The 27,588-nt window shown below is 47.9% G+C and overlaps 1 protein-coding gene across 1 annotated transcript in view; it reads left to right on the top strand.

The window, feature by feature from the left end:
• Positions 1–27,588, top strand: part of HELQ (helicase, POLQ like) — a 606,359-nt gene that overhangs the window by 532,478 nt on the left and 46,293 nt on the right. Inside the window, exon 16 of the mRNA XM_086961870.1 lies at positions 13,839–13,952. Coding sequence (XP_086817996.1) covers positions 13,839–13,952 — 114 coding nt within the window. The remainder of the gene's footprint in view (positions 1–13,838; positions 13,953–27,588) is intronic.

Raw genomic sequence — 27,588 nt, forward strand, 5'->3', positions numbered from 1 at the left:
AGCACGCAATCTTTGCAGAGGCGGCTGCAGGTTTTCGATATAAAACTGTTTAGAGTCCTTCGTCACATAAATACCTAAGCACTTAAAGGAGGAGGTGGTTATTGTGAGAGGACAATTAGTCGGCAGCACCGGAGCCGGGCCAGTAAGGACATAGAGTATAGACTTGGACCAGTTCAGGGTATATCCCGAGGCCCTGCCGTGTTCATCGCAGATTGCCAATAGGGCGGGGACCCCCTCAGTTGGGCCGGTCATGTATACTAACATGTCGTCGGCGTACAATGAGACTTTGTCCTCCCACCCGTCGCTCCAAGTGATTCCCCGAAACAACGGCGTCGATCTAAGTAGGGTTGCCAGTGGCTCCAGTACTATCGCAAACAACAGGGGCGACAGCGGGCACCCCTGTCTAGTTCCCCTCCCCAGTGGAAAGGTCGAGGATATACGTCCATTTGCAACCACCTGCGCCATCGGTTGGGCGTAGAGCAGTCGCACCCATGCCATATATTGGGGCCCGAAGCCCATGCGGGTTAGGACAGCAAAAAGGTATTCCCACTCTACCAAATCAAATGCCATTTTAGCATCTAGGGAAAGTATCACAGCCTGCTCCGTAAGAAGATGCGCCTTCGCCAGTACCCCATGGACCCTCCGTAGATTTAGCGCTGTGCTTCTGTGTGGCATAAAGCCCGATTGGTCAGGGTGTATTAGGGTACTCAGATGTTTGGTTAGGCGACTGGCCAGGAGCTTCGCCAGGACCTTTGCCTCTGCGTTGAGCAGTGAGATGGGTCGGTACGAGGCACTGTCTGTTGGTGGCTTGGTTGGTTTGGGGATGGCCACAATGGTGGCCGTGCGTTGATCGAGTGGAAGCAGCGCCTTTTTTGCGCTGTCGTTATACATGTCTAAGAGGGGCTTGGCCAGCACAGAGTCCATCGTCTTATACCACTCCACAGGAATTCCGTTTGGGCCTAGGGCTTTGCCTGACTGCAGCGCCTGTATTGCCAACTGGACCTCTCCCTCTGTCAGGTCTGCATCAAGTTCCTGCTGTGCTTCAGGTGCGAGTACGGGGACAGGGATGTGACCAAGTGATTCTGTGGCCTCCCGCTCAGTGACTGGTCGTGTTGGTGTGTAGATCCCCTGGAAGTGGCGAGCTAGAGTCTGGATTATTTGTTCCGGGTGAGTTCGCAGCACGCCGGTCGCATCGCAGAGCCCGTGTATCCCCTTGTTATTGCCACCTCGTTTGTCCAGCCATGCCAGCATCTTCCCCGCCTTATCGCCCACATCATAGATTCTGTGCGCCGTGTTCGCGAGGTGTCCTTTGGTGATCACAGTGAGGTGTGCCTGGTGCTGCTGCTGACGGAGCTGTAGTTCATGAAGCGTCTCTGGGGTGGGGTCTGCCATATGCGCAGTATTCGCCGTGTGTAATGCTAATTTCAAATTGGCCAATGTAGCCCTAGACTCCCTTTTATGCCCAGTAATGGCAGATATGGACGCCCCTCTGAGGACCGTCTTGTAAGCCTCCCACAGAACTGAGGGTGAGGTGACCGACCCTGTGTTTTCAGTGAAATAGTGTGTGGTGGTTAACTTGAGTTTTTTCCTAATGGTAGGGACCTGCAGATAATTGGGATAGATCGGGTACAGCCTAGCCCGTTTACAATCTTTGGTAGAAATGTGAAGGGAGACCGGGGAGTGATCGGAGATTCCTCGTGGTAGGATATCAATACTATCCACAGAGCTCAGTCCAACCCCTTGAAAGAAGAAGTAGTCAATACGTGAGAGGCTGTTGTGGGGTGCAGAGTAGTGTGTGTATTGCTGCGCTGTAGGGTTCAGGTGACGCCAGATGTCTGTGAGGCCCATTGCTGACAAGAATCCCGGAAGTGTGGCAGACCCTCTTTGGCGATCCCGCTGGGGAAAGGTGTCCAGTAGGGGGTCTGTGATGGCATTGAAGTCACCCCCCAGGATCATGTCCCCCTCTGGGAGATCAATAAGGAATCGGCTAAGTGCCGGAAAGGCTGTAGCATGCAGTGCTGGGGGGATGTATACAGATATCACATTCAAGGCCCTCCCCTCCCACTGGCCAGAGAGTGCTGCGAACCGTCCCTGATCATCTGTCTTGTGGCCAGTGACTAAGAAGGGGGAATTGTTTCTGAGGAGTATCCCGGTGCCCCTGGAACCTGAGGTAAACTCGGAGTGTACTGCCATGGTGTACCCACGCCTGTTCAGAGCCTTACAGGTGGTCCCTGCCAGATGTGTTTCTTGCAGCAGCACTAGGTCTGATCGATTACGTTTAACAGTTTGCAGCACCAGACCCCATTTAATTTTGTCCCCCAACCCCCTGACATTCCATGTAAGGAGCTTCAGTGGGGGCACCATTGTCGTTACAGGGGTACCCAATGCGGGTGTAGCTCGATCATGTCGTGCCATTTGAGTGTATGAACCGTGTTCTCTATGTGCAGCAGGATAAGGACGCCAGAACGCGGAGGCGGCGCATGCCGCCCATAGTGAGTAGTGTTCCCGTGCCTTGTAAGATTGCAATGATGATGACCATAAAACTTAACTTTAACTTGAATCTCGTAACTCCCATCCCTCCACCCCCTCCCTGCTCCCCTGCACCACGGACGAATTCCCGCCCGCATCCCCAACTTGGCAGAGTGCTTTTGTCCCCCCCCTATCTAGTCTTACTTGCTTGTGGGGTTGGTGAGTCCCCTACAGGCTCCGGCCAAAACCCGCCCTACTCAGTTCCATCGGCCCAAGGTCCCAAGGGCTGTGTCCAGATCTTGGTGCTTCCAGTGTAGCCATTCAGCTCCTGCTAGGCTGACCCGAATCAAACGGGTCCCTCTCGAGATCGGATTCCAGGCCCCCGGCCGCGCCCTGCTCAGTGGCCGGGCTGGCCGCACGGTGTTCCGGTGTCTTCTCATTACGGCGGTCCTGGCGGTCTTTATGTGGGCGGTGAGGCTTGCCCGCCGGTCTCCAGCCATCCAGCCATTCTCGTGCCACCTCAGGATTGTCGAAGAACCATGTCCTCCCCTCGGCCACAATCCGCAGTTTGGCGGGGAAGAGCATTGAATAGGGTAGTTCCCTGTCTCGCAGCGTCTTTTTGACTTCATTGAAGGATTTTCGACGCCTGGCCACCTCGGCCGTGTAGTCCGGGAAGAATGCCAGCGTGGAGTTCAGGATTTTCACCGGCGGCGCCACCCTGGCCGCCTGCAAAATGGCGTCCCGGTCCCTAAAGTTGAAGAGCCTGGCCAGCACCGGTCGCGGCGCGGCCCCTGGTTTGGGCGTACCCCCCGGGACCCGATGAGCCCTCTCGATGGAGAAGAAGGCGGACAGGCCTTTAGGTTGCAGTTTGGTCTGAATGAGGTCTTCGATGTACAGGTCCATGGCCCCCTTCCCCTCCGATTCCGGAAGGCCTAGGATGCGGACGTTATTTCTTCTCGAGCGTCCTTCCTGGTCATCCAGTTTTTCTTGTAGTTGTTTAGTGGTCCTTTCTAGTCGCTCCATCGCCACCTGAAGGTCTGAAGTGTCTTCAATGAGGGATTTCGTGACCACCTCCACTTGCGACACCCTCTCCGACATTTTCTTAAAATCCGCTCGTAGCAGGTTCACCTCAGTGGAGATGGTGCCTACCGTCGCCTGGACGTCTGTGAGAGTTCTCATTATGGCTTCCAGTGTGACTTTTCCAGTGCCATTGGCGTCAGAGGAGGCACCGGCGGAGTGCCGTCCAGGTCCCTGTGAGTGGCCGTTCTGGGCATAGGCGAATTTATCAAGCTTTGCCTGCGTCGTTGTCATGCTCCTCGTGTTTTTGCCCGTCATGTTGGCTTGCGTGGGTTGACAGTATCCGGTCCTTCAAATGTTCCCGGCCCGGCCACCCACCGTGTAGGCCTTCCCCTTGGTGGTCGCCGTCTAAGCAGTCGGTAAAGGAGCGGGAGCCTCAGGGCCCAGGTCGATCCCGGCCTGAAGTGTAGCCTTATTGTGGCCGCCGTTGGAGTCAGCAGAAGGGTTCTCGCGGTGCTGGTGGCGGCGTGTGCATCTCTCGCGTACCGCACTGTTTCCCCGCTCCACGTGGGTCGCGCCGCCGCCTTCTAGGGCTGCAATGGGTAACCGGAGACTGGCGCCACTACGGTGTATTCGGCCCTTCTGCCCCACGGTGGTCCGGGGTAATGTTCAGTGCTGTGGGGGGACTGCGTCCTACCTTGCCGTATTTGTCTGGGCGTCTGCCCGGTAGCGCAGATCCAGGACTGCTTCGACGTTGTGCGGGGCCTCGCTCGTCCTTGATATCTTTGAAGTCTTGGCTCAGGGGGACCGGAGGTCGCTCCCAAGTGCAGCGTTATGAGAGTGCTGTGGTGGAACTGGGCGCCAGGCGGGGAGGAGCGGGCGCCGGCCGAGGCTGACTTCTTCCGGCCGGGCAAGGTGCGCTTCCGGTCGGCCTGTCTCCGTACTTTAGGCCGGTGCTGCTGTGTTGTCGTAGGCCTCGTCTCGCTGTCGGCGGACGGAGCACTTCCCGGCGTCGGATTTGCGCCGAGAGCGGCTCGTTGTGCGCCGCTCGGTTCCCGGAGCCGATTTCACCCCTTCAGGCAGGTCAGTATACGGATGTGCATGCGGATTATTGCGCGGGCCGGATTGCCTTGCGGAGCTCCCGAGTTAAGCTGCCGCCATGTTCGGCAGTTGGCCACGCCCCCCCGCCCATCCATACTTTGAGTTCCATTCTATTGTCTTGTTCTCTCGGCATTGGGACAGAACACTATACTTCAGTAATTCAAAGGTCTTCTAACATTTCACAGAAAGTTTACAAGCTTGCTTTGTTTCTGGGATTACAATTCAGTCAACGATGCTACAGTGCTCTTATATACCTTTAAAAGTCTAATGTACTCTTGTATGCTGTGAAGGTGTGGCTGAGGAATGACTACATCAGAGTCTAGGTTTTTGGATGCTATCATTCTAACACACTTGGCTGTTTGGTTAGATAGGGTGAACATGACCAGTGCCAGCATGCTAGCCTATGTACAATGCAAATCTTACCCTACCTTGTACAGCTCACCTTGATAGCCATGTTGGCCTGTCACGGAATCTGTAGCACTTTAGATGTATCCCTTTGAAGCGTGGAAACAGTTTACTGCAATGTTCAAAAGAAAAGCTACACTTCTTTTGCTAGCCTAGCCACAAACTGGCTAACAAGATTTTGGATGGTTGCTTTATCATTTTTCAATCCACAGAGAATCCCCTTAAACTGAAAAAGGTTGGCCATGGCTTTTCCTTAGTGTCCTCAGCTACAATATTCTGTTGGTGCCCAGATGTCAACTGGAGGGTTCTGAAAAACCTGGTAGCCCTAATCGGTCAGTAAACTCACCAGAAATGCGGGGCAGAACTCAGCACATAAGTTCAGTCATTGTATACACCATTCAGAAACTGTGCTCTGAGAGTGTTCCCCTTTGGGGGCTTGCATTTGATACCAGAACCCCCAGACTGGACCAGGGAGTGCTGGATCTGCTTTTTGGATACTTGATGCTGGCATACAACTTGCCTGTTAGCGATATTCTAGTGTAGACGATTTCTTGACAGGCATTCTGCCACTGTTAGTACCGGGGGGGGACATACAAGCTGGTGAGTCAGATGTTTGGGAGAATATATCGATCATTGCTCCATCAACTAGTAGCATGGCATCTGTTTGTCTTTTGACTTCCGCATTCAGGGTATTCTGCAGGTCATTTGCTCACAGTTAATTGGCAGGGATGGACTGACATCCACTGTTTTTGGGCTTTAACTCTCCACTCCAATCACCCACTAACAGCTGTCTCCTGACCAGAGTACCACTGTAGTATGTTGTTTCAGGACCATGTTGTGAACCTCTGGCATTTGGTGAACTTCATTCTGCGTGTGTAGTTGTTGCAACACCTACATGTTCTCTACAGTGGTTGTGATAGCACCGATTTCTGACAGTGCAGTCACTGGAATGCAGGCAATTCAAGCCTTCTAGAGTTATCGGGCAGTGCTGGCCAATAGGATAGTCAGATTTAAGATCTATTTCTGGCCCACAAACTGACCTGAGAGAAACTGTGCTACACATCTGTCCCTACTGTGACACACTTAATTCCCAATCCCCTACTAGTTATTCTGTATGATTCCCTACTATGAGGAAACTTCTTTGTACTTTGCATTTCTTCTCTTGGGATCTGCGCTTAGGCAATCATAATACAATTGTCTTAGCTGGGTCTCCTCAAATAATTCCTTCCCTGCTTGGGACCATTCTCCTTTCCTAATGTGTGTTGGGACCTCTTCCTGAAGTTGTGGACATTTTCTCTTTTAAAAATATTTTCATTTTTATATTCTTTGTTCCACCCATCACATTTGTTGGACTCAGTGACTCTTGATCCTTCGATTTTGTGATGGCATACTTTTATTTTTAGCCACAAGCATGCTAACTTCTTTGGTCAGCTGCCCTATCAAGCTTTGTAGGATCAGCAAGCCTAGATTCTAGCAAATACTGGTGCAATTCTGAATACTATATTCATTTTTGATCAGATTGAAGAAAAATTACTTTAATCCAGGCAGTAGCTGATTTTAATTCATAATCCTCCCACTCTGGTAGGTCTGACTTACTTCTTGAATTTCCAAGGTACATTTAAGGGGTCCACCCAAATCTTTTGATCAGAGCTTCCTGGGTATGATGTTGAGATTCTAGGGAGACTTTGGCACTTTGCGTCACAGAAGGTCATAGCTTTAAAGCCACTTCCACCCAATGATCATCTTTTATTAGGTGAATTTAAAAACTCAGTTTGAAGTCCTGTCCAATTATCTACATCATTGCCAATTGCATAGTTAAGGCTTCTTATGGAATGTGGGGTTTTAGTTTTCCCAGTTTTGCTGATGCTTACCGAATCAGGGACTGGGGCCTTTTGGGGTACAATCTCCATGTGGTTCACACTCTTCATGACTGTAAGCTACTTTCCTTTTTTCCTGGTGCCAAAACTGCCTTGCTTTTCTTCATGGGCAAAGCTGTTTTACTTTTCCCCAATATCCAAAGTTACCTTTCCTTTTTGTTTTTTGTATAAATCATTTTTGTTTTTAATTTGTTTTTAACATTTTTAACATTCCGATCACATCAGACAGTACAGGTTCAAACATGATAATTAACACAGACACATGTGACAATGGTAATACAAGTGCACTGTCCCTGCGCCATTGTGTGTTGGGGGGACATGTGAGTGAGTGAGCAGAGATAGATTACGTGGACCTTGCCTTAGACGAGATCAGAGGAAAGGAACACAGGGGTTATAAACCGCAATATAGGAAGGATGTGCTGGGGGAGGGTCGTGGGGGGGGGGGGGGGGGGGGGAAACATGTCTATTGGCTGATGTGTTGATGGCATGTATTGGACCGAGAGACGACGTGCCAGGACTGAGTAGTGCAGATTTGAGAGAAGGTGTGTCGGGGGGGCTCGGGGTGCATTGTGTAGCTGTCTACTCAGCTGGCGGGGTCGGCACTGGGGACGGAAGGGATACCAACTGAGCTCTTTGTGAGGGGCCAGGGGTCACAGGGGTTGCGTATACCTAAGTTACTTTACTTTCCTCTCGGCTCTCCTGTCCATCTCTATTCTCTTTGCTTCCAAGTCTATGAGAATAAAACCTATCATATCCTGCTCATATAAAATTTTAGCGGACACAATATCAAACTTATAACATCTCATCGTAGCAACATGGAAGAGGCAATTACATGCCAATACGACAACCAAGTCATAGAAACCAACTTTGCCCAGCTGCCTTCCTCAATAATATAATGTTTTTAAGCTCATTTGAGGGCTCGCTCTCCTACTCTCACCCCTTTAGTTAGACATTAACAAATTAGAAATGTATCATCGCTGTACAACAACATTCCTGCTGCTCTTAATTCATTGCGCCCCTTTGGAATTGGCAACCTCAGCCTCTAGACTAGAACATGGCCTATACTGGCATTAGTAAAAAAAAAAAATAATACTGCTGTGTCAAAGGGCGAATTCCACATAGAATGTATTTTATGGTCTCCACTATTTGCTTATCTTAGTGCCAGCTATTCTATGATTGGCCATCCATCTTTCCTATTTAACTTTACCATTTATTAACCGCTTCAGCAACAATGACTACTAATCTACTATCTTTTTACCTCATACTAGAGTGTCTCTCCATATGCAAAAAGCAGCATCACTTTCTGCTACTTTGCCTAATAGAAATTATGTATATAGACCAAGTCTCTCTGTTTCTGATGGATACTTCTAGCTGCAGATTTCTCTCCTTAAGAATACCCCAGGTGCCAACCTGCATTTGAAAAATTCTCAAAGCAGTGACTACTACATGCTGAAAGGTCACGCTCTATGGCTTTGTGGTGATTTCATACCACCCCGGAAATAACAGTGTGGGCCCACATATAGGAGCCACCCCTATCGCTGATGTTAGTTCCTTTGTTTCAGAACTGTTTGACACAAACAAAGAGCAGTGCTCATCTTTGTCTGCTTTCCACCAGCTCCAAAAATGTTCAGCATTTTCAGACACTGTGCTATGGAAGCCGTCTCCCCCTGAAGATGACCGAATTTAAACCGGGACTTGACTGCAGTAAGTAGATGTCTGCTATGGACCATCATGGTGTGTGCCATTTGTGCCTGGGCTCTGGTAACGCTTCAATCATGTGAGATATGTGCCCTCATGCACTTAAGGCAAATAGAGACCAGGAGGTGAACTCCATCACAGATCTTAAGAAGAGGCTGTGTTTCAAACAGCTGTCTCGAGTCCACTCTTAGTTGCTGCACTCACATGCAAAGTCTAGTTCTCACACAAAATCTTCAGGAAAATGCCATTTGAAATCAGATGAGCAGTTACGAGAGCAACACTTAAACGGCTCCTCACCTCCAGTATCTTCCAGTTTTGTGCCACAGTTGGTCCTGGTGTATCCCAAATTCCTCAAGTCATCGACGACCCAGTAGCAAATTGCAGCCTTCAAAGAAGCCATGCTACAGAGCTTTCATATGCTGCTGGCTCCCTCCTGTGTGCCTTTGGGTCCTACAGAGCTGCAGGGGCCTCCAGTTGGACCTGTACCGATCAGCTCAAAGTTTATCACCAGTCCTTTCCTGGCTGTTAGCGGATCCGATCCCGTGACCAACCCAATGTCTGCCTGCATCAGGCATATCCTCTTCTGTGAGATTACCAAGGGATAGTCAGTGATCAACCAGAGCCTCAGTCTCCTTCACAATGTCAGTATTACTGGAGGCCTTATTTGGCTCTGGTTCTGAGATAATCCAGTGCCTACAAAACGTTCCCCACAACACCAATGATAAAGAGGTGGACAGTCTGCTTCTTCCTTATTCCCACTCATTAAACTGTTGGACTTCACCTAGAGCTATGGAATGCCAGTATGCTAGATACCTCCCTTGAAACTGAGAGGTCCATGAAAATAAGAAAACTCCTTCTTTGAAGTAGTGGTGCACAGAGTGGCAGATTCATTAGATTTACAACTGCCTATGGTTGAAATCAAAGTCAATTTGCTGATTGAAATACTCCAACCAGGGCCATCATACTCAGAATGTCTATTGCCATTTGAGGCACTCGCAGACACACTCATTGTTGCTTTGTCAAAGCCATGCTCAGCTCCTTTTGTTAGTTGACCTTTGGCCTCCTGTCATAGACTGGCACTGGGTGACCCTGATTCTCTGACAAAACACCCTAAGCCTGAAAGCCTTGAGGTGCAGGTATTGTCTAATAATGTGAATCCAGATGCTTTCCCCTGACACCCGCCACATAGCAAATCAATGTATTGACACATATGAGGAAATGTGTTTTTGGGAGACAGCCTGACCTTATTTTCCTTGAATCCGGTGGGCCTTCTGGATAGGTACATCCACACTCCATAAGACATGGCCAGCTCTAACTGATTTTAGACTGTTATGTATGGTCTAGCAAGGATCCTTGTAGTGCCCCAACACTATCAATGTGTATTCTCCCATACTGTTTGCACCTGTATATACTTATGACATGTACCACTACAATACTGTATCACGTTCAAATGTTTGGCTGGTTTTTCCATGTAAACTCAATAAAAACAAATAAAAAATAGAATAAATAAAAGACATGTCCAGCTCTATCTCTTTGATGCCCAGCATAAGTGCTCTGACCCCTAAACATTTTGAAATTGACTAATCCCTGATTGGTATACTTAATACAATGGAAAGTTAAATGTCACCTGTGGACTAAAGCATTACTGTGCCATTTACTAGTTTGATAAGGGAAACATTAATCTAGGCCAATCACTGTAGCCTGGCTGCTGCATTTTTAAAACTCAAAACTGATCTCAGGGCGTCTTTTGCCAAACCACTGAGGATGACCAGGATGCAGCAAAATGTCATTCATGCGGACCTGAAAACCACTGATTGCATAGGCCATGCTGTTGGCACCATCATAGTGGAATTTTCTGGGAAAATCCCGAAGTCCCTTGTGGACATGCCCTTTGAAGGATCTAGACATTTGGAAGAAAGGGTGATGCAGCATTTGAGCAATTTAAAGATAATATTAGGTTATTGCTGTTGTCCTGCCAATTCCACCAAAAGTACAGAAAATTTAGGAATTATGCCAGAGGACTAGCTTACCAGCACCATCAACTGTCTCTGTCTGTGCAGCAACTGGTCCAGCCTTTTTGAAGCAGAGAACTTAGGTGATTGAATCTATTCACACCACTGGGGGCCAAATTCATACACTTCTTCCTTTTCTGCTGCAGCTGCACCTTAGCCCCTTGGATTTACTCTTGCAGACACAGTCAGCCAGTTAGGGGTGGGATCCAACATTTCCACCCTGGCTGGAAATCCATCATGTGAGAATATACCACTTTTTGCGTGGTCACACTCCCTAAATTTTTTTTGTTTTTATTCTTTGTTGCCCAGTGTATGTGTGCTAAATTCTAAAACCTGTTGAAATTGGCTAATCACTGTTTGGCATATTTAATGGCATGTAATTGCGAACGCAACCTATAGACTAAAGCACCACTGTGCCATCCACTAGTGTGACAATGCCAGCCTGAAGACCACTTTTTTTTCAAACTGCAGCCCGACCAGTCAAAATTACCCTTTTTGACAAGAGAAAACTTTCCTTTTTAATAGTAATAGTTCCCTCCTATGTAGGCTTTGTATCTCACAAGGCAGGTGCATGGTATTTAAAAGTAATGCATGTCCTTAGAGTGACTAGCACCCAAAAGCTGTTTGCACTGTAGGAAGGCTGGCCGGCCCATAGACAAACACTGGCAAGCAACATTAATTCTGCTATTACTAAACAGAGGCCAGTTAGAAAAATTAGTTAATGACTATTTGTAATATTTATAAAAGACCAACGTTATGGTGAAGTCAGATTTTTGTTATAATTATTAAGAAAAAGGCACTTTTAGAAAATTACCATTTCCCTGCCTGAAGCTCCTGAAGGCGTGAATGGAGTGAGATGAACATACTGAGATTGCTGCACAGGGGTGGTGGCTATACGCGTTCCTGTCCTGTGACTTTTGGTGCTGTACGGCAACACTGCAGAGCCACACGGTGACACCTGTCAGTGCACAGGAACCGTTGATGGGAGATTTACCAAAGGAAAGTAACTTGTTTTTATTGTATTGGTTACTGTATTCAGAATGTGTTCCTGCCTCCATTCTTAGCTTGCTCAGTCTGCCATAATTAGTCCATATCTTGATGTTCTGCCTTGCTAATGCATACTTTATCTTAACTGGATTCTTGTGCACAGTAAAATAAAAAGAAAATCGATCAAATTAATTTCAAAAAGCATTTACTAATCATTCAGGCCTACATTCTCGCCCAGTCTGCTGAATTGTATGAGATCATGTTGAGACTCTAGTTCCTTATTTTGTTGAATGCTGCTATTGATTTGGTTACTAAGCACATGGAGAGACGGCATTTACAACGCAGGCATTACCATGCAATGGTTTTACCCTGGAAAACCCCAAAGGTTATAGGGACGTTATAGTCGGGAAATAAAATTAAAACAACCTTCGAAATTCACTGAAAAAATCCAAAGGTTACAGGGATGTTATAGTTAGGTTCAGATTTTACACACACATAACCATAGAAATTCAGCAGTTATAGTTATCTCAAGTTACTATATCTTGTGCCCTAAGGTAACCATGAAATGAATGAAACCTATATAGCGCACGACTTACCCTGGGGCATCTCAGCGCTTGCTTAGGGAACCCGTCCTGGTATTCCCCTGTGAGATAACCCTGGCAGGGTATCCACAAGGTGAAAGCCAGGCATCCCACCGCGAGGGGCCGTTGTGGAGATTAAGCAAGCTATTGCCCAGAGTCGCAGAGTGTGAACCCGTGAGTCGAGAAGGCACCGGAGCGAGAATTAACGAGTCCGTGGAATTTTGAGCCCAAGACCCGCCGAGGCGGGGAATTGAACCCTGGTCCAGGGCCGAACTCAAGCTCCAGGTCTGCCGCCTCTAACCCCAGAGCCACACTTCTCCACCAACCATAAGTCGCACCACCGCTATGCTCAGTTTTCTCATCAATAATTTCACTGCAAATGTTGCAGTGATATTAAGGATGTCATAGAAGATATCATGAATGCTGTAATATGTGGTGTAATTAGCAGTACATGGCAAGATCATAAATCATAGGGCACTATAACTGCTGAATGTCTGGTTTTGTGTGTAAAATCTAACTATAATGTCCCTGTAACCTTTTTTTTTTCTGTGAATTTTCATGGTTCTTTTAATTCTATTTCCTAACTAGAACATCCCTGTAACCTTTTGTTTTTTCAGTAAATTTGTACGGTTGTATACTGCTCTTTCCTTACTATAATGTCCCTGTAGCCCTAGGGTTTTAGTGAATTTCACAGTTTTTTAATATAAATTGTACTACGATTTGACTCATACGTTCAATTTACTAATATACATTTTCACAGTTTAGAATACAATTTATTCACAAATATATTTTTATTATATATTTTAAAACAAAAAATGTAAAAATTAAGGTTTGGTAACTTATGTAGTCTTTCTATAAATGCAATGCACCAAGTCTTTCTATTTTTAAAATGTATTTTATGCATTCGCAGATGTGTCGAAAATCCTTGAACAAATAAGGGGTCTACCAGTTAGATTGCATACATTGAAAACTAAAACAACACATTTAATGCAGACATATCAAATTGCAATTTTTATGAGTGTATCATTGCCTGTATGTGGGTCCGTGAGTGCCTGGGTGTGTGGGTGGCTGTATGGGTATGTGAGTGGCTGTGTGGGTGTGGAAGTGGGTGTTTCGGTATGTGTGTAGGGGTGTGTGTGGTTTGTGGGTCTGTGTGAGGGTGTAGAGTGGCTGTGTGGGTAGGGGTATAGGGTGGTAAGGGTGTTTTAAGGTTTAGGGGTGGGTAGGTGTATAAGGTGGTAAGGTTACAAAGGGGGGGTAAAAGTTATTCTAAAAAAGGGGAGTTTTAGTGATGTTTTTGGGTACAGGGGTGGGTAAGGGTATTGGGTGGTAATGGTGTTTTAAGGTTTAGGGGTGGGTAAGTGTATAGGGTGGTAAGTTTACTAAAGGGGGTAAAAATAATTCTAAAAAAGGGGAGGTTTAGGAGGTAAAGAAAAAAATGTATAATAGTGTAAAAAGATGAATATATATATATATATATATATATATATATATATATATATATATATATATATATATATATATATATATCCAGCATATGTGCTTTGCACAAAATGTTTTATTTTTCAAGAATTTGTAAGTTAGTCATATGTACAATTTGAGCACTGCCTGCCTAAATGCTTTCGTCAGTAATGCTCATATGTAAAAGGAATGTGTTTAATGTGTTAACATGCAAATGTTTTTATTTGTAGGAATTGGAAGAATTTTGGTGCTATAAAGCACTATTATTGGAAGTTACTAAAAAACTGACTTACTGTGTAAAGGCTGAACTCATCCCTCTTATGGAGGTGGCAGGTGTTTTGGAGGTTAGTACCAATGAGATACTGGCTGTATTATAATGCAACTCTGCAGATTTAAAATTATGGAGTTACATGGATCATGTTTTGTCAGTTCTTTTGTTTAATACAACAACCAAATCCGAGTTACAGCTTAGCTCATCTTACGTTCGCGATTGCCACTTGTGTTGAATGTACAATCTGAAAGAAACAGTTAGTTATAGATTCCTTACCTTAGAATATCCTCCAGGCGTCAGACTGGATCCGGAAAGTTTTTCGTCAGCCGTATCCCTGCGTATCGGTAGGTGGTGTCGGTCAACTCTGCATCAGCGTTGTGGTCGCTGGGATGACGTCAGGGAAGTTATTTAGATGCGGCCTTGGCGCGCAGATGTCGGTTCCTTCTTTTTCCGTGCCAGCAAGCGCAGATCCGGAGACAGCGGTACCCCCAGTCACTTTTTGACTGAGTTTTTGTGACTTTGGTCGACTTCTTTTTTGAGTCTTTATCGACTCCAGCTGCACGAGGCCTGCCCGGTTTCAAGGCCTGCAGTTCCTGTACCCGACTGATGTCTGTAACGGATCAGCACCGCGTGTACCTCTTCTGCCGGGAGCGTGACCACGGGCCCAAGTCATGCTCCGACTGCCGAACCATGGCCCAAAGTCTTTGCCGGAGTGGTCCCGGAAGCTCCTTGAGGCCCGGCAGTCTGCTCCGTGTCTATCAAGGTCCCGGTCGCAAAGGAAGGTCACTGGACAGATCGTGGAGCCATCACTACGACTCATTGTCCAAGTCTTCGCACCCGGGGTCAGGTAAGTTGAAGCACCGAAAGAAGTCGAAGAAGCATCGTCGCTCTGCGACTTCCCCTCGTCCGTCGGCCGATGCGACGCAGGGTGCGGGGGGTGCCCCTCCCTCAGCTACATGTGTGGAGCCTTCAGGGTTGACTCTGGCCTTCTCTCCCTTCCCAGGACCAGGAGCGACCCCTGCCCAGCTTCGTCAATTTTATGAAGCGATGTATGCCATCTTTGGGCAGCCCTACTCCGCTGGTGCTCCTTTGGGCCCTCAGACTAGGCTGGGGGCGCTAGGCCTTCGACGAAAGCGGCTCTGGCCTCGGCTCCGCAGGGCCCCCTTGGATCCAGGCCTGGTTCCGGATTGGCAACGGTCGACCTTGTGACACCTCCACCGGCGCCACTTCCACCGGCACCACGTCCACAGCAGACGACTGCTTAACCCCCCTAGGCCGGCGTCGACCCCAGCTTCCACCCCGACGTGGACACGGAGCCGGAACCGGCGTCAACCGACGCCTTATCCGGTGCTGATGGGTACTTTTGTCCCTGTGTTCTACCCTGGTCATTTTCAGCCAGATTGGCAGCCAGAGGAGGGTGAGGAAGACTGGGAGGGGTCTGATGACCCTTTAACTGCCCAGCTAGAGTATGAGCCGGACTGAAGAGAGGAACTGGGGGATGCCAGTGGTCTGGATACCTCCCCAGACCTAGAGGTACTTCTTTGCTTTGGTCTTTTCTCCTCCCTCCTCTGGATCTCAAATTATAATTGGGAGAACTCTTCTCTTTAACTCTTTACCTCCCCAGACCTAAGCATGTTGCCTACTCCTACTGTGGCTACGGAGGAGGGAGCGTCATACGCAGTGGTGTTGCGTAGGCCCGGCTAGGCTCTCCGCCTCTAGCTTCCTATGGTGGCAGTCAGGAGTAACCACCTGACAGAGGTGCTTCAGCCGGCAGCGAGCTCTTCGGAGCCCCTGCTGCCGTTCAATGAAGCCCTTATGGACATCCTTTTGGGCACCTGGTCCAGGTCCAACACACGGGCTTCAGTAGATAGGATGGTCGCCCGACGCCACTGCCCGCCCCAGCAACCCCACTTTCCTCTCCCAACACCCTACCCTTGAGAGCTTTCTGGCCCAAGCCTCTACGGCCAAGGACGCCTTCCCTACAGCTCCTCCTGATAGGGAATCTAGGAAGCTGGACCAACTTGGGAAGAAGATGTTTTCTGCCTCCAGCTTGGGACTGCGGTCGGTAAATACAGCATGTCTGTTGGGCCGTTACTCCCACTCTGTGTGGAATATGGTGGCGCAAGTGTTGCCACTGTGCCTGGAGGAGGCCCGGTGTGTGCTCTCCCGTTCTGTCACCGTGGGGAGAGATGCAGCGAAGTTTTGACTGGATACCGCCGAAGTACTGGGCAGAACGATTGCCATGTCAGTAGCCAAATGGCGCTATGCCTGGTTGCGTTCGACTGAGTTTTCCGGGGATGTTCAATCCATACTTATGGACATGCCCTTTGATGTCCGTCGCCTTTTCGGCAACAAGGCAGACAAAAGCGCTGGAGCGCTTTAAGGACTTTTGAGCTAAGGCCAGATCCTTAGTCCTCTCCACCACCTGCCCTGCGCAGTCTACCTTTCGCGGCTACAGAAGGGGTGCCCCACTACGTACTTCCAAGAGCCACAGGCTGGCGCAGGCTGTTTAGCTCCAGTGTGGCCGGGGATGTGGGAACCACCGGCGTGGTTCTGGGGGCCAGTGAGCAGGCCAGTCCACCACAGCCCCCTCGGCATCAGCCTCCAAACCCTCCTAGTTCAATCTTCCAGGGCCACCAAACGCCAGTGGGTGGCAGGATCCGCCATCACCTCCCCCACTTGTATAAATATAATGGGGGAACCCTGTGCCCCTCAGAACCTTGGTAAGTATAAGTAGAGCTACAATGGTTCTGTCGGGGAGGCGACCATTACATTGCTAATAAAGACAAGTCATATTACGACTACTTTATAAACTACTCTGCATAACCAATATGCCAGGGAGTACAAGTGGTCTAAATCTCAGCGCGCAACCTGTTTATTGGAACACAGCAGTAGAACAAAAAACTCCAAATTACATGCAAAAAATATTATTATTTGTTATTTTCGAGTTTTCGCAGAACATTTCTAAAAACACATTTTTCAAGGGCTGTCAAGGTGAGGCGCAATTGTGAAGTGACCAGTGTTTTAAAGTGACAGTGGTTGCTCAGTGCTCTTAGTGCAGTGCCTCTATACAAGAGTCAAGCGATATACAAGTTTGTACAAGATGATGAATGGTCAGAACAGCAACGCAGAAAATATCTCTGGTTGTGGCAGGACCGCTCAATAGTATACACCAAGAGATTTGTTAAGACTGAACCATGTGTTATCGTTGACGTTTCGACCCGAATGATGTGTTCGTATGGTGTCATAGCAGGTCTTCAGAACAAAAAAGACAGCCCAGCAAGTGGGAGGTATCCCTAGGCGTCCCTCATTGAGTGAAGCCTGCCAGAAAGATCTCTTGAGATGAGGTTAAATGAATAAATCGTCTTTAGGTAACACAGCAATATTGTACCCTATGTCGAGTATAGGAATCAATGAAATTGGAGATAATTCAAGGAAAATCCAGGCAAAACGTCCGTGGATGTCTGCACTTCTCAGTAAGCAGTCCTGGCGCACCATCTCGTCGGACAGGTGGGTTCTGCAGATAGTCCGAAGAGGCTACTTCCTCTCCTTCGGGAGTACCCCTCCCTGCCACCTCAGTACCATTGCATGTCGGAGGATCACCTGGCCCTTCTCCAACAGGATGTTTCGGCCCTCTTGGCCAAGGGGGCCATCAATGCGTTCCTGTCCCAGAAGTAGGTCGTGGTTGCTATTCCCACTACTTTCTGGTGCCCAAGAAGGACAAAGTCCTGCGTCCTATCTTAGATCTCAGGAACGTCAACCGCTTCCTCAGGAAGGAGAAGTTCAAAAAGTTGATGCTCGCTTAGGTCTGGTCTGCCCTGGAGACTGGTTGGTAGCGTTGGACTTGCATGACGCTTATTTTCACATCCCCGGCCTGCCTGCCCACCGGTGTTAACAGTGGTTCACGGTAGTCCACAAGCACTTTCAGTTTACCGTGCTCCCCTTTGGACTTACCAGGACCCCTCGGGTGTTTATGAAAGTGATGGCGGTGGTCGCAGCTTATCTGCGCAGATCAGGGGTTCCAGTCTTCCCCTATCTCGACGACTGGTTGATGAAGGCTGGTTCGCCCTAGGCAGTTGTCTCCCACCTCCAGACTAGGGCCGACCTCCTGCAATTTCTGGTGTTCTCATTTTACATGCGGAAGTCGCACCTGATTCCCTCTCAGAAACTCCTTTCATCAGAGCGGTTCTGGACACGACGCAGTTTCGGGTTTATCCTCCCGAACAGTGAGTCAGCGATATTAGAGCTATGATTCCGATCTTTCCCCCTCTATCCCGTGTTTCGATCAGGATGACACTGCGGCTTCTGGGCCTCATCATCTCCTGCATCCTACTGCTCGATCCTGCCATATGGCATATGCGGGCTATGCAATAGGACCTGAAGTTCCAGTGGACGCAGAATCAGGGGAATCTGTCCGATTACATCCAGATCTCGGAGGGCACAGCACGGCAATTGCAGCGGTGGTTCACGAACTAGGATTGGGTCAACGGCAGATCCCTCTCCCTTCCCCAACTAGAACACACACTGGTGACAGAGGCATCCCTTCTGGGATGGTGCAGCCACATGGGAGAGGCGGAGATCAAAGGCCTCTGGTCTCCGGCGGAGTCCGGGCTCCACATCAACCTTCTGGAGCTCCGGGCGAATGTCTTGCACTGAAAGCATTATTTCCCTCTTTCTGTGGAAACTTAGTGAAGGTGTTCCCGGACAACACCACCGCCATGTGGTACTGCAACAAACCGGGTGGGGTGGGGTTGAGAACCCTATGTCAGGAGGCCCTGCGCCTCTGGACATAGCTGGAACATAGGGCATATCCCTGTTGCTTCAACACCTGGCGGGTTCTCTAAACTCCAGGGCGGACGAGCTCAGCCACAGGTGCATGATGGATCACGAATGGCGTCTTCACTTTGAGGTGGTGCAAGGTCTCTTTCTGCAGTGGGGAGAGCCTTGGTTAGATCTATTCGCCACTGAAGAGAACGCACAATGTCAGCAGTTCTGCACGTTGGAATTTCCATTGAGGCACTTGCTATGGGACGCTTTTCTTCACAAGTGGAGTTGTGGTCTTATATATGCCTTTCCGCTTATACCACTTCTGCTCAGAGTGCTGAAGAAGATCAAGCATGACTGGGCCCAAGTCATGCTTGCCTTCTTGTCTAGCCCAATCTGTCTCCTGACTTGCAGTGTTTCTCATTGGCCCCTTCCCCCCCCCCCCCTCTTTCCCACTGCCACCCACACAGACCAGTCATCCATGCCCTGCACTACTTCTAGAGTCCGTGTGCAACAAGAATAGTCTGCAGTTCTCTCTTATTTGGCACCACAATAGAACCGGTCCAACTAGTAATCCTGCAGACCCCTTCTGTTAGTGTCCACAACAAGTCCTAACCTCACTTGGCGTGGGAGGGTGTTAGAGTGAAGTTATGACTAGCCCTTCAGAGAGACCTCAAAGTTTAGACAAGAGGTATGTAGCAGATTAAAAGTTAATTAAATATTTGTATTTTAGAACTGTAAGCGTGATTGTTGCCAGTTTATACACACTTCAGTAGGCCTGTGTTGGTTGTGTTGTCAAGCCAGTGGTAAATGTTGTAGGCTTTATTGCTTCAATGGGAACAGTTAGGCTAGAATCAGTTTGTCTTGATAGGTTTATTATTTGAAGTTATGACCAAGTCGGTTGGCCTGACTTGCACATTGTGAAAAATGTGTGCTAAAGGTAAGCAATTTTTAAGGGTGGATTGATATTACACTCTGCTAAAGCCTGCGCGCAAGTATTGTGTTATATTGAATCTCACAAATAACCATAGAAAGCAAGGGTTTGGGTGTTGATGACCCACTCAAATGGTGAGGATAGAGGATTTGTAATATGATATTCCTTATTGGGTCCTCTTAGGAGGGATTTAGTGTTTTTTGACAACTGTAATATTGGAACATATATGTCAATCAACTTAATTTCGGAAACCCAAGGTTCAATGAAAGCACACAAAGAAAAATTTCACATTTCCAATATTTATCATAATGCAGTTAAAATAACCATATAAACCCCCATCATAAAAATTTTAAAGTAGCAGCATCACAAAGTTGAATATTAAAAACATTCCATAAGATCCATAGAGATAAATTAAACTCTGACTTCATTCACAGTAAAACATGAATCAAGAGAAACAGAGGAACTATCAATAAATACAATGTGGAAATCGTTGTGGAGACAGTAGTCGCAGCCACATGGAAACTGTCTAGTAAACCACCTATGTACAAAACTAAAATGCATATTACGGGTGCTCCCTCCTTTGTCTAATTTAAATGGCCTCCCTCAAAAAAAAATGGAATAACAAATTCATCTTTTAGGAGATGAAAGCACACAGGGATAGTCGATCTTGTGAAAAACCCAACGCCTTCAACAGGGGTTTGATGTAAAGTTTCTAAGATACCTATAAAACCCACAAAACATGGCGAAATGAAGTGTATCTTTTGACGATAGTCACAACCACAAGATCCAAGATTGTTAATACGAGACCACCCTTTCAGCACGGCCACCAGACAGTGAAGCAAATTTAGCCGGAACCTGATTAACAGGTACTGGTATTCACTTTTAGTAACAAAAGATAAGTACGGTTCAGTAAATGGGATTGTCTTGAGCAGGACAAACCTATGAATGCTCTGGTAGGAAATCTCAAGACCTCTGCTTCTTGAGATTTAACCCGAACAAAAGTTATTTTTGGTCCAGTCAATTTCTTTCTTCAATAAAGAAGCAGGGGAATCAGACATATTAGGACAACCCAACGCTGTGAAAACAAGCTTTAGATATATAAACCGTGGGATCTGTGCGTCCCGATCTAGGCATAAGTAGTCCTTTAACACATTTTTGTTTGAACATATATGTCAATGTATTACGGTATACCTAATGGTTGCCATCAGACAAAGCATATTTTGAATGCAGTAGGTCTGAGGTGCTTATGGTGAAAAGCCAATGTTAAAAGGCCAGTCATGAACGGTTCATTGGCAAAAGGTATTTCAAATGCCATATGTCAGATCTGTGTGTTATAAAACATTACAACAAAGGCATTAGGGCTGATTTTATTTGTTATGAATTCTTGTGAATTTATAAGCATATGTTCAAACCAATACAACTGTCAAGGTAAATTGTTTTTACACCGTGTTAAAACCTGAAGTAAACTTTATTAGGCAAGGATTTTTGGTATAGATTACCCCCTTTGACAAACTCTAGGGGTAGAAGATTTGTAAAGTAATAATTTCTGTTAGGAAATCTTCAGAAGACCTGGACAAAAAACTCAAATCACAATCAAACAAATTTGATGGAAAATACATACATTAATGTATATAAATAAATATACATTGATACTTGGAGTTGTTTTGTATCCTGCTTTTTCTGCTATTGACATGTATGAGTGTTTACTTATATCGATTAGAGCATGGGACAACTGGTCAGCTCACTTCAGCCATTGGCTCCTTTGCCCTGCTCATGACAGCATTTGTCTAATCACATGCCACATCTGCCTGATATTGTGTGTGCTTCAGTGCCTGGGCTAGTGGGCCAGTACTTTTGTTTTCCATTTTCACCTTTCATAGGCCCACTGTCATTTATTTTCTTCTACCCTTTGTTTTTTCATTTTTTAGAGCATACTACAGGTCCCTCAGAAATTGCTAACTGGCCACTTGTTGATCATTTTATCTGCAGGGCGCTGCAGCCCATACACTCACTGCCTGTAAACCAGACACCATCATCAGATGGTATTGCCCAAAGTGCATCCCTGGTTTACCATTCCAATGTATTGATTCTAAATGTGGTGTCTATGATGCAAATTTAAAACTATGATACACTATGTACAGTACAATTGCAAGACAGCCACCCAATTATTTAATTTTTTTATTTGTTATTACAACCTTGTGCCTGCCGTTTTTAGGCGGAGAATGTTTATATTTTTCCACTTTTAGTGTCATGTGTACAGTTATTCCCTTTGCAAAAAGTGGTCACAAATTACACACCAACGTTTTGGAATGGAATTGGGACTCGTTAAAGGGATTTGATCATAACAAAAGTCCTTTGTGGTTTCAAACCTTATGATTTTGCAAATTGCAGGGAATTCGATTGCAAATTGGCTTGTACATGATGCTCTTATTCTTTTAACCCCTTCGCCGCGGGGCAAATTCCGCCATGGTGCGAGGGGGCTTGCGCTCCCATACTCCGGACGGCTCCCGGCCGTCATAAATTAAGGTGGACGTGTGCTCATGACGGCCGGGAGCTGTCCGAACTCCACCAACTGATTAATTCTCTTGCATAGGCGGGTAATTAATACCGCGTGGGCGGAGCAGCAACATTTGGACGGCTCCAGGCCTTCATGAGCACGTGTCTACTGTGACTCATGACGGCCGGGAGCCGTCATGAGCACTCAAGGAGTTCATTCATCTTGCATATGTTGTGGATTTTGTCTGTGAGTTTATTATGGTTGTGTAAGTGGGTGAATGTAAGTATGAGTCAGTGGTTGGATGCATGAATGGAAGCATCAGTTGCGTAGTGTATGCATGCTAACTTTTGAGTGCCTAAACCGATCAGTGACTGATGAGGCACTTTCATTTACAAGCCAGACCTATATCCATTGTGTTAGAAATTAGGTTTCTAGTTGGCAGAGGTATGCACTCAGTCCAAGCAAGAACCACAGTCCTAATCAGGGTAAGTCAGATACACACTGTAAATTGACCTGTGTTCACCCTCTGGCAGCTTGGCACAGAGCATGTTGGCTTAACTTAAGAGGCAATGTGTAAAGTATCTATGCAACACTTAAACAATAACAAAGTGAAAACACCAGAAAAAGATGCAACGCCAGTTTAGAAAATTAGAGAACAATTTTATTAAAAAAACAAGACCAAACGACATGACTTTTTAAAGATGAAATTTTAAAATATTGCTTAGTAGCAGTAAGCACTTAAAGAGTTAATTGGTCACGTTGGGCCGGGACAAAGTCAAGAGTGGACGCCGACTGCAATGGAGCGCGGGCCAGATACAGGACCCATGCAGGGCCTGATGAGCAAAAAAACCTTGATCCTGGTTGCAACCAACAAAATGTGAGGTGCAGCAGAGTGATGCGTTGGCGATCCCCACGCAGTTGGGGTAATGCTCCAGATTTCTCCACGCAACGGCAGTGATGCATTGGAGGTGGTAGACCCTCAAGAAGCGCTAGCTCCTTACTCCTGAAACCACAGATATTTCGCAAAAAGAGAACTTGTCAAAGAGCTTTCTCCAGTTCTGCCCAGAAGATCTGGAACTCTGTCCCTCCTGAAGTTCGCAGACTCACCTCCACGGTTGCTTTATAACTGGAAGTAAAAAGATTCCTTATGAGCTAGTTCTTACCTTAAGTGGTTTGGATCTACTATACGATACTGGACCTATACCTTCATGTCATGTACTGATTTATTATATATTTTTTCTTTTATTTCATTTTTTCTTCCCCTCCCAGATCCGCTATTTTTAGCCACTGTGTTACTTTTATGCACCCTTGTAACTGTTTTGTTGATTGGTATTTGACGCCTGTAAACCCCTGACCATCTTTATTGTTAAGCGCTCTGATATCCCTTGTGATCTTGTTCCCACTATATAAAACTTTATAAACAAATAAGCGATGCGCCGGTTCCGAGGTGTTGCAGTTCTGAATGTGATGTATATGGTTTCTCCACTCTGTAGAGGCGATGTGCCGTTTTTCTCCCCACAGTGGGGATGATGTGTCCGCTCCGAAACGGCAGTTCCGGAGGCATTTCAGCCATTCCAAGTGCCATGCCTTGATCTTGTTCCGGCAACTGCGGTAATTTGTCGGTTCCAATCGATGCAAAGGTGTTGATGCATGGGTTCTGGCAGATTAAGCACTTTATGCTCATTTCCTACGGCCCAGGACTGAGTTAATAGAGCAAGACGTGCAGCAAGCAAATTCCAGGTACTGTTTGTAAGCTGAAGAGAAGTTTTTGATATCCCTGAGACTTCAGAACTAGGGCAAGCCAACAAGCCCCTTGGTGATACTTAGGCTCTGGGATGTAGAGATGCAGTTCCAGTCCTGCTCTCTCCCAGTTTAGAGGGCAGAAGGCCAACACAACAAAGCAGCAGAGTGGCAGTCCCTCCAACAGCACAGCAGTCCTTCTTCCTGGTAGAATATCCTCCGTTCCAGAAGTGTTCTGAATTAGTGGTGTCAGTGGTCCAGTACTTATACCCAGCTAGGCCTTTGATGTGGGGGAGACTTCAAAGAGATGTCTTTTGAAGTGAGCAAGTCCCTTCTTTCCCCGGCATGACTCCAGTCCCGGAATAGACAGAATTCTTAAATGACTGCTCTTTTCGTGATTCCACGTGCATTGAGTATTGTTAATGTTCGCTTAAGCGATTTAGTCAGTCAGTAATCACTTTATTCGATTTGAACAATGCAATCAAAAAAGTACATAAAAACAAACAGTTAAAACTGACAGAAAAACAATAAAAATAATTCATCTTGATCAAAACATTGCAGATATTTAAATGTAATTCACCAGCTAAGAACCATGATGAATTATAACAGACATTAGGAGTAGATAAAAGTTGCAGATACAATAAAGCTGGCCCTGCTTGAATAAAATTAATTGGCAATAAAAGAGAACAAGTTAAATTATAACGTAACCTAGAAAATTCAGGGCAGATAAGAACAATGTGCAAAGTGTCCAAAGTAGCGGTTATATCACATGGGCAAATTGGAGGCTTAGAGGGCTTATGCCATTCAAACATAAGCTGGGGAAATAAAATTCAGTTGAAAATAAGTCATGAGTCGTCTGAGGTCATGGGGCATGTCAATCGTCAAGTACAATTCAATATTACACAATGATTTGACCATAAAATAATGAGCACCTGAACATTTGGTTAATGGTTCCATAGCTCTATCTGAAAGAGACACGTTAGTGAGAGATTCCTTACCTTAGAATATCCCCAGGCGTCAGACTGGATCCGGAAAGATTTTCGTCAGCAGTACCCCTGCGTGTCGGAAGGTGGCGTTGTGCAGGTCCGCGTCCGTCGCTGGCGTCGTATGCGCCGAGATGATGTCACAGAGACTACTTAGGAGCCACCCATGCGCGCTGACGTCAGTTCTTTCTTTTTCCGTGCCAGCAAGCGCAGATCCGGTTAGAGCACGTACCCATGTCTCTTTTTGACTAACCTTTTTGAGACTTTTGTCTCTACTTCTTTTGAGTCTTTGACTCCTGATGCTACGTAGGGATGCCTGGGTTTAAATCCTGTGGGGCCTGTCGCCGTACGATGTCGGTGGCCGACCCCCATGGCGCCTATCTCTACTGTCTGGAGCGTGACCATGACCCCCAGTCATGTTCCGACTCCGAAATCTTTGCAGGAGCGGTCCCGAAAGCTGCTGGAGGCCCGGCAGTCGTCTCTGCGCCGTTTGAGGTCCAGGGGTCGCTTGAGGGACCGACCGCGGAGCCATCACCATCGCTCCTCTGGGTCGAAGTCTTCACACTCTGAATCGGGTAAGAGAATTCATAGGAAAAAGTCGAAGAAGCGTTTGCGCTCTACAACGTCCCCCCGCCGGTCTCCAGATGTGGACGAGGGTGCCAGGGGTACTTCCCCCGCGGCTCCATTCAAGTCTGTAAATCCCGCAGCCTACCCACCTTATCCAGGTCCGTCGGCGACTCCAGCTCAGGTGCAAGATTTTCTTGCTGCCATGGACTGCCTTTTCAGGCCTCGGGCTCCCGCTTGCGCGCCTTCGGGCCCCGCGGTCCCAGCTGAGGGCCCTTCCTAGACGGCGGCTCCTGCGCCGCAAGGTCCTCCGCCAGCTGTTCCGGCGCCGCAGGGTCCTCCGCCGGCACCTCCCGCTGCTCCGTTCCCGGCGCTGCTATGGGTCCTGTTCGTCCTACCTCCGACCTTTGCCCGGGTTTCCGGTAAATTTTGCTCCTGGTTGGGACCCTATTTGGGACATGGAGCCAGATCGGCGCCAACAGATTGGCGCCGTTGGACCATTTGTATTCCTCTGTCCCTCCCCCACTGCAGCAGCCTGTGCCACGGGCAGTGGAGGAGGGGGACGACTGGGAGGGGTCTAAGGACCCTCCTGCACTGCAGTGCGAGTCTGAACAGGAGTTGGCAGAGGAGTCGGAGGATGCAGGTGGCCTTGACCGCTCCTCTGAGCCTGGTTTTATGTCTCCTCCTGCTGTCCTGGAGGAGGGTGCTGCATATTCTGTGGTGCTCCGCAGAGCAGCTGAGGCCCTTGACCTTGATCTACCTACTATCACTCTCAAGACCAACCTCCTCACTGAAGTTCTTCAGCCGGCGGCAAGTTCTATGGTGCCTCTACCTCTGTTCAATGAGGCGTTAACGGATGTTTTGATAGGCACCTGGTCTGGACCAGTCACAGGGGTCCCTGTGGATAAGAACGTGGCCAGGCATCATCGTCCGGCACCGGGTGACTCTGCCTTTTTAACGAACCACCCAACTCCGGAGAGCCTGGTCATCCAGGCCTCCACTGCGCATTCCTTACCGCCCCGCCGGATAAGGAATCAAAGAAGCTGGAGCAGTTGGCAAGAAATGATTTTCCTCTGCCAGCTTGGGGCTACGTTCAGTGAACACTGCATGCCTCTTGAGCCACTACTCTCACTCTGTGTGGGACACAGTGGCGCAGACGCTGCCCCAGTGTTCGTAGGAGGTTCCGGCAGTACTTTCCCAAGCTGTTGCTGGGGGGAAAGACGCTGCAAAGTTTGCCATCTGGTGTGGGCTGGACACCGCGGACTCTCTGGGCAGGGCGATCTCCACAGCAATGGCCCTCCGCCGCCACGCCTAGCTGCGGTTCACTGGGTTTTCAGTGGATGTTCAGAGTTCCCTCATGGACATGCCCTTTGATGGTACTCGCCTGTTTGGCGATAAGGCAGACAGTGCGTTCCTTTCGTGGCCATGGAAGGGGTGCCCCAACACGTTCGTTCAGCCAGAAGCCTGCGCAGAACCAACCTCAGCGCAGCTGCTGATGTGGTGGCTGCAGTGGCGGCACAGGGGGCCAGCGTGCGGGTCAGTCCAACTCCGCTCCCGCAGCATCCACCTCAAAGCCTTCCTAATCCGAGCTTTGGGGTGCACCCCACAACGGTGGGTGGCAGGATTCAACATCACCTCCCCCACTGGCGTTCTGTCACCTCGGACAGGTGGGTGCTGCATATTGTCCGAAGGGGTCACTCCTTCCCCTGCAAGTGTGCCCCCAGCAATGCCACCTCAGTTCCACCGCATGTCAGGGATCACTTTGCGCTTCTCCAATAGGAAGTCACAGCCCTCTTGGCCAAGGGGGTCATGGAGCGCGTTCCTGGGCCAGAAGTAGGTTGTGGTTGTTATTCCCACTACTTTCTGGTCCCCAAAAAGGAGAAAGGGGGCCTGCGCCCCATCTTGGACCTCAGGAACGTCAATCACTTCCTCCGGAAGGAGAAGTTCAGGATGTTGACTGTGGCTCAGGTCTTGGCTGCCCTCGACCCTGGAGACTGGATGGTAGCGTTGGACTTGCAGGACGCATATTTTCATATCCCTGTCCTGACGGCCCACCGGCGTTAACTGCGGTTCACGGTAGGCCAAGAGCATTTTCAGTTTGCCGTGCTCCCCTTCGGCCTTACCAGTGCCCCTTGGGTGTTCACGAAAGTGATGGCGGTGGTCGCAGCTCATCTGCACAGATCAGGGGATTCAGTCATGCCCCTATTTTGACGACTGGCTGTTGAAG

This window comes from Lissotriton vulgaris, chromosome 3_1 (genome assembly GCF_964263255.1).
Source record: "Lissotriton vulgaris chromosome 3_1, aLisVul1.2, whole genome shotgun sequence".
Taxonomy (NCBI): domain Eukaryota; kingdom Metazoa; phylum Chordata; class Amphibia; order Caudata; family Salamandridae; genus Lissotriton; species Lissotriton vulgaris.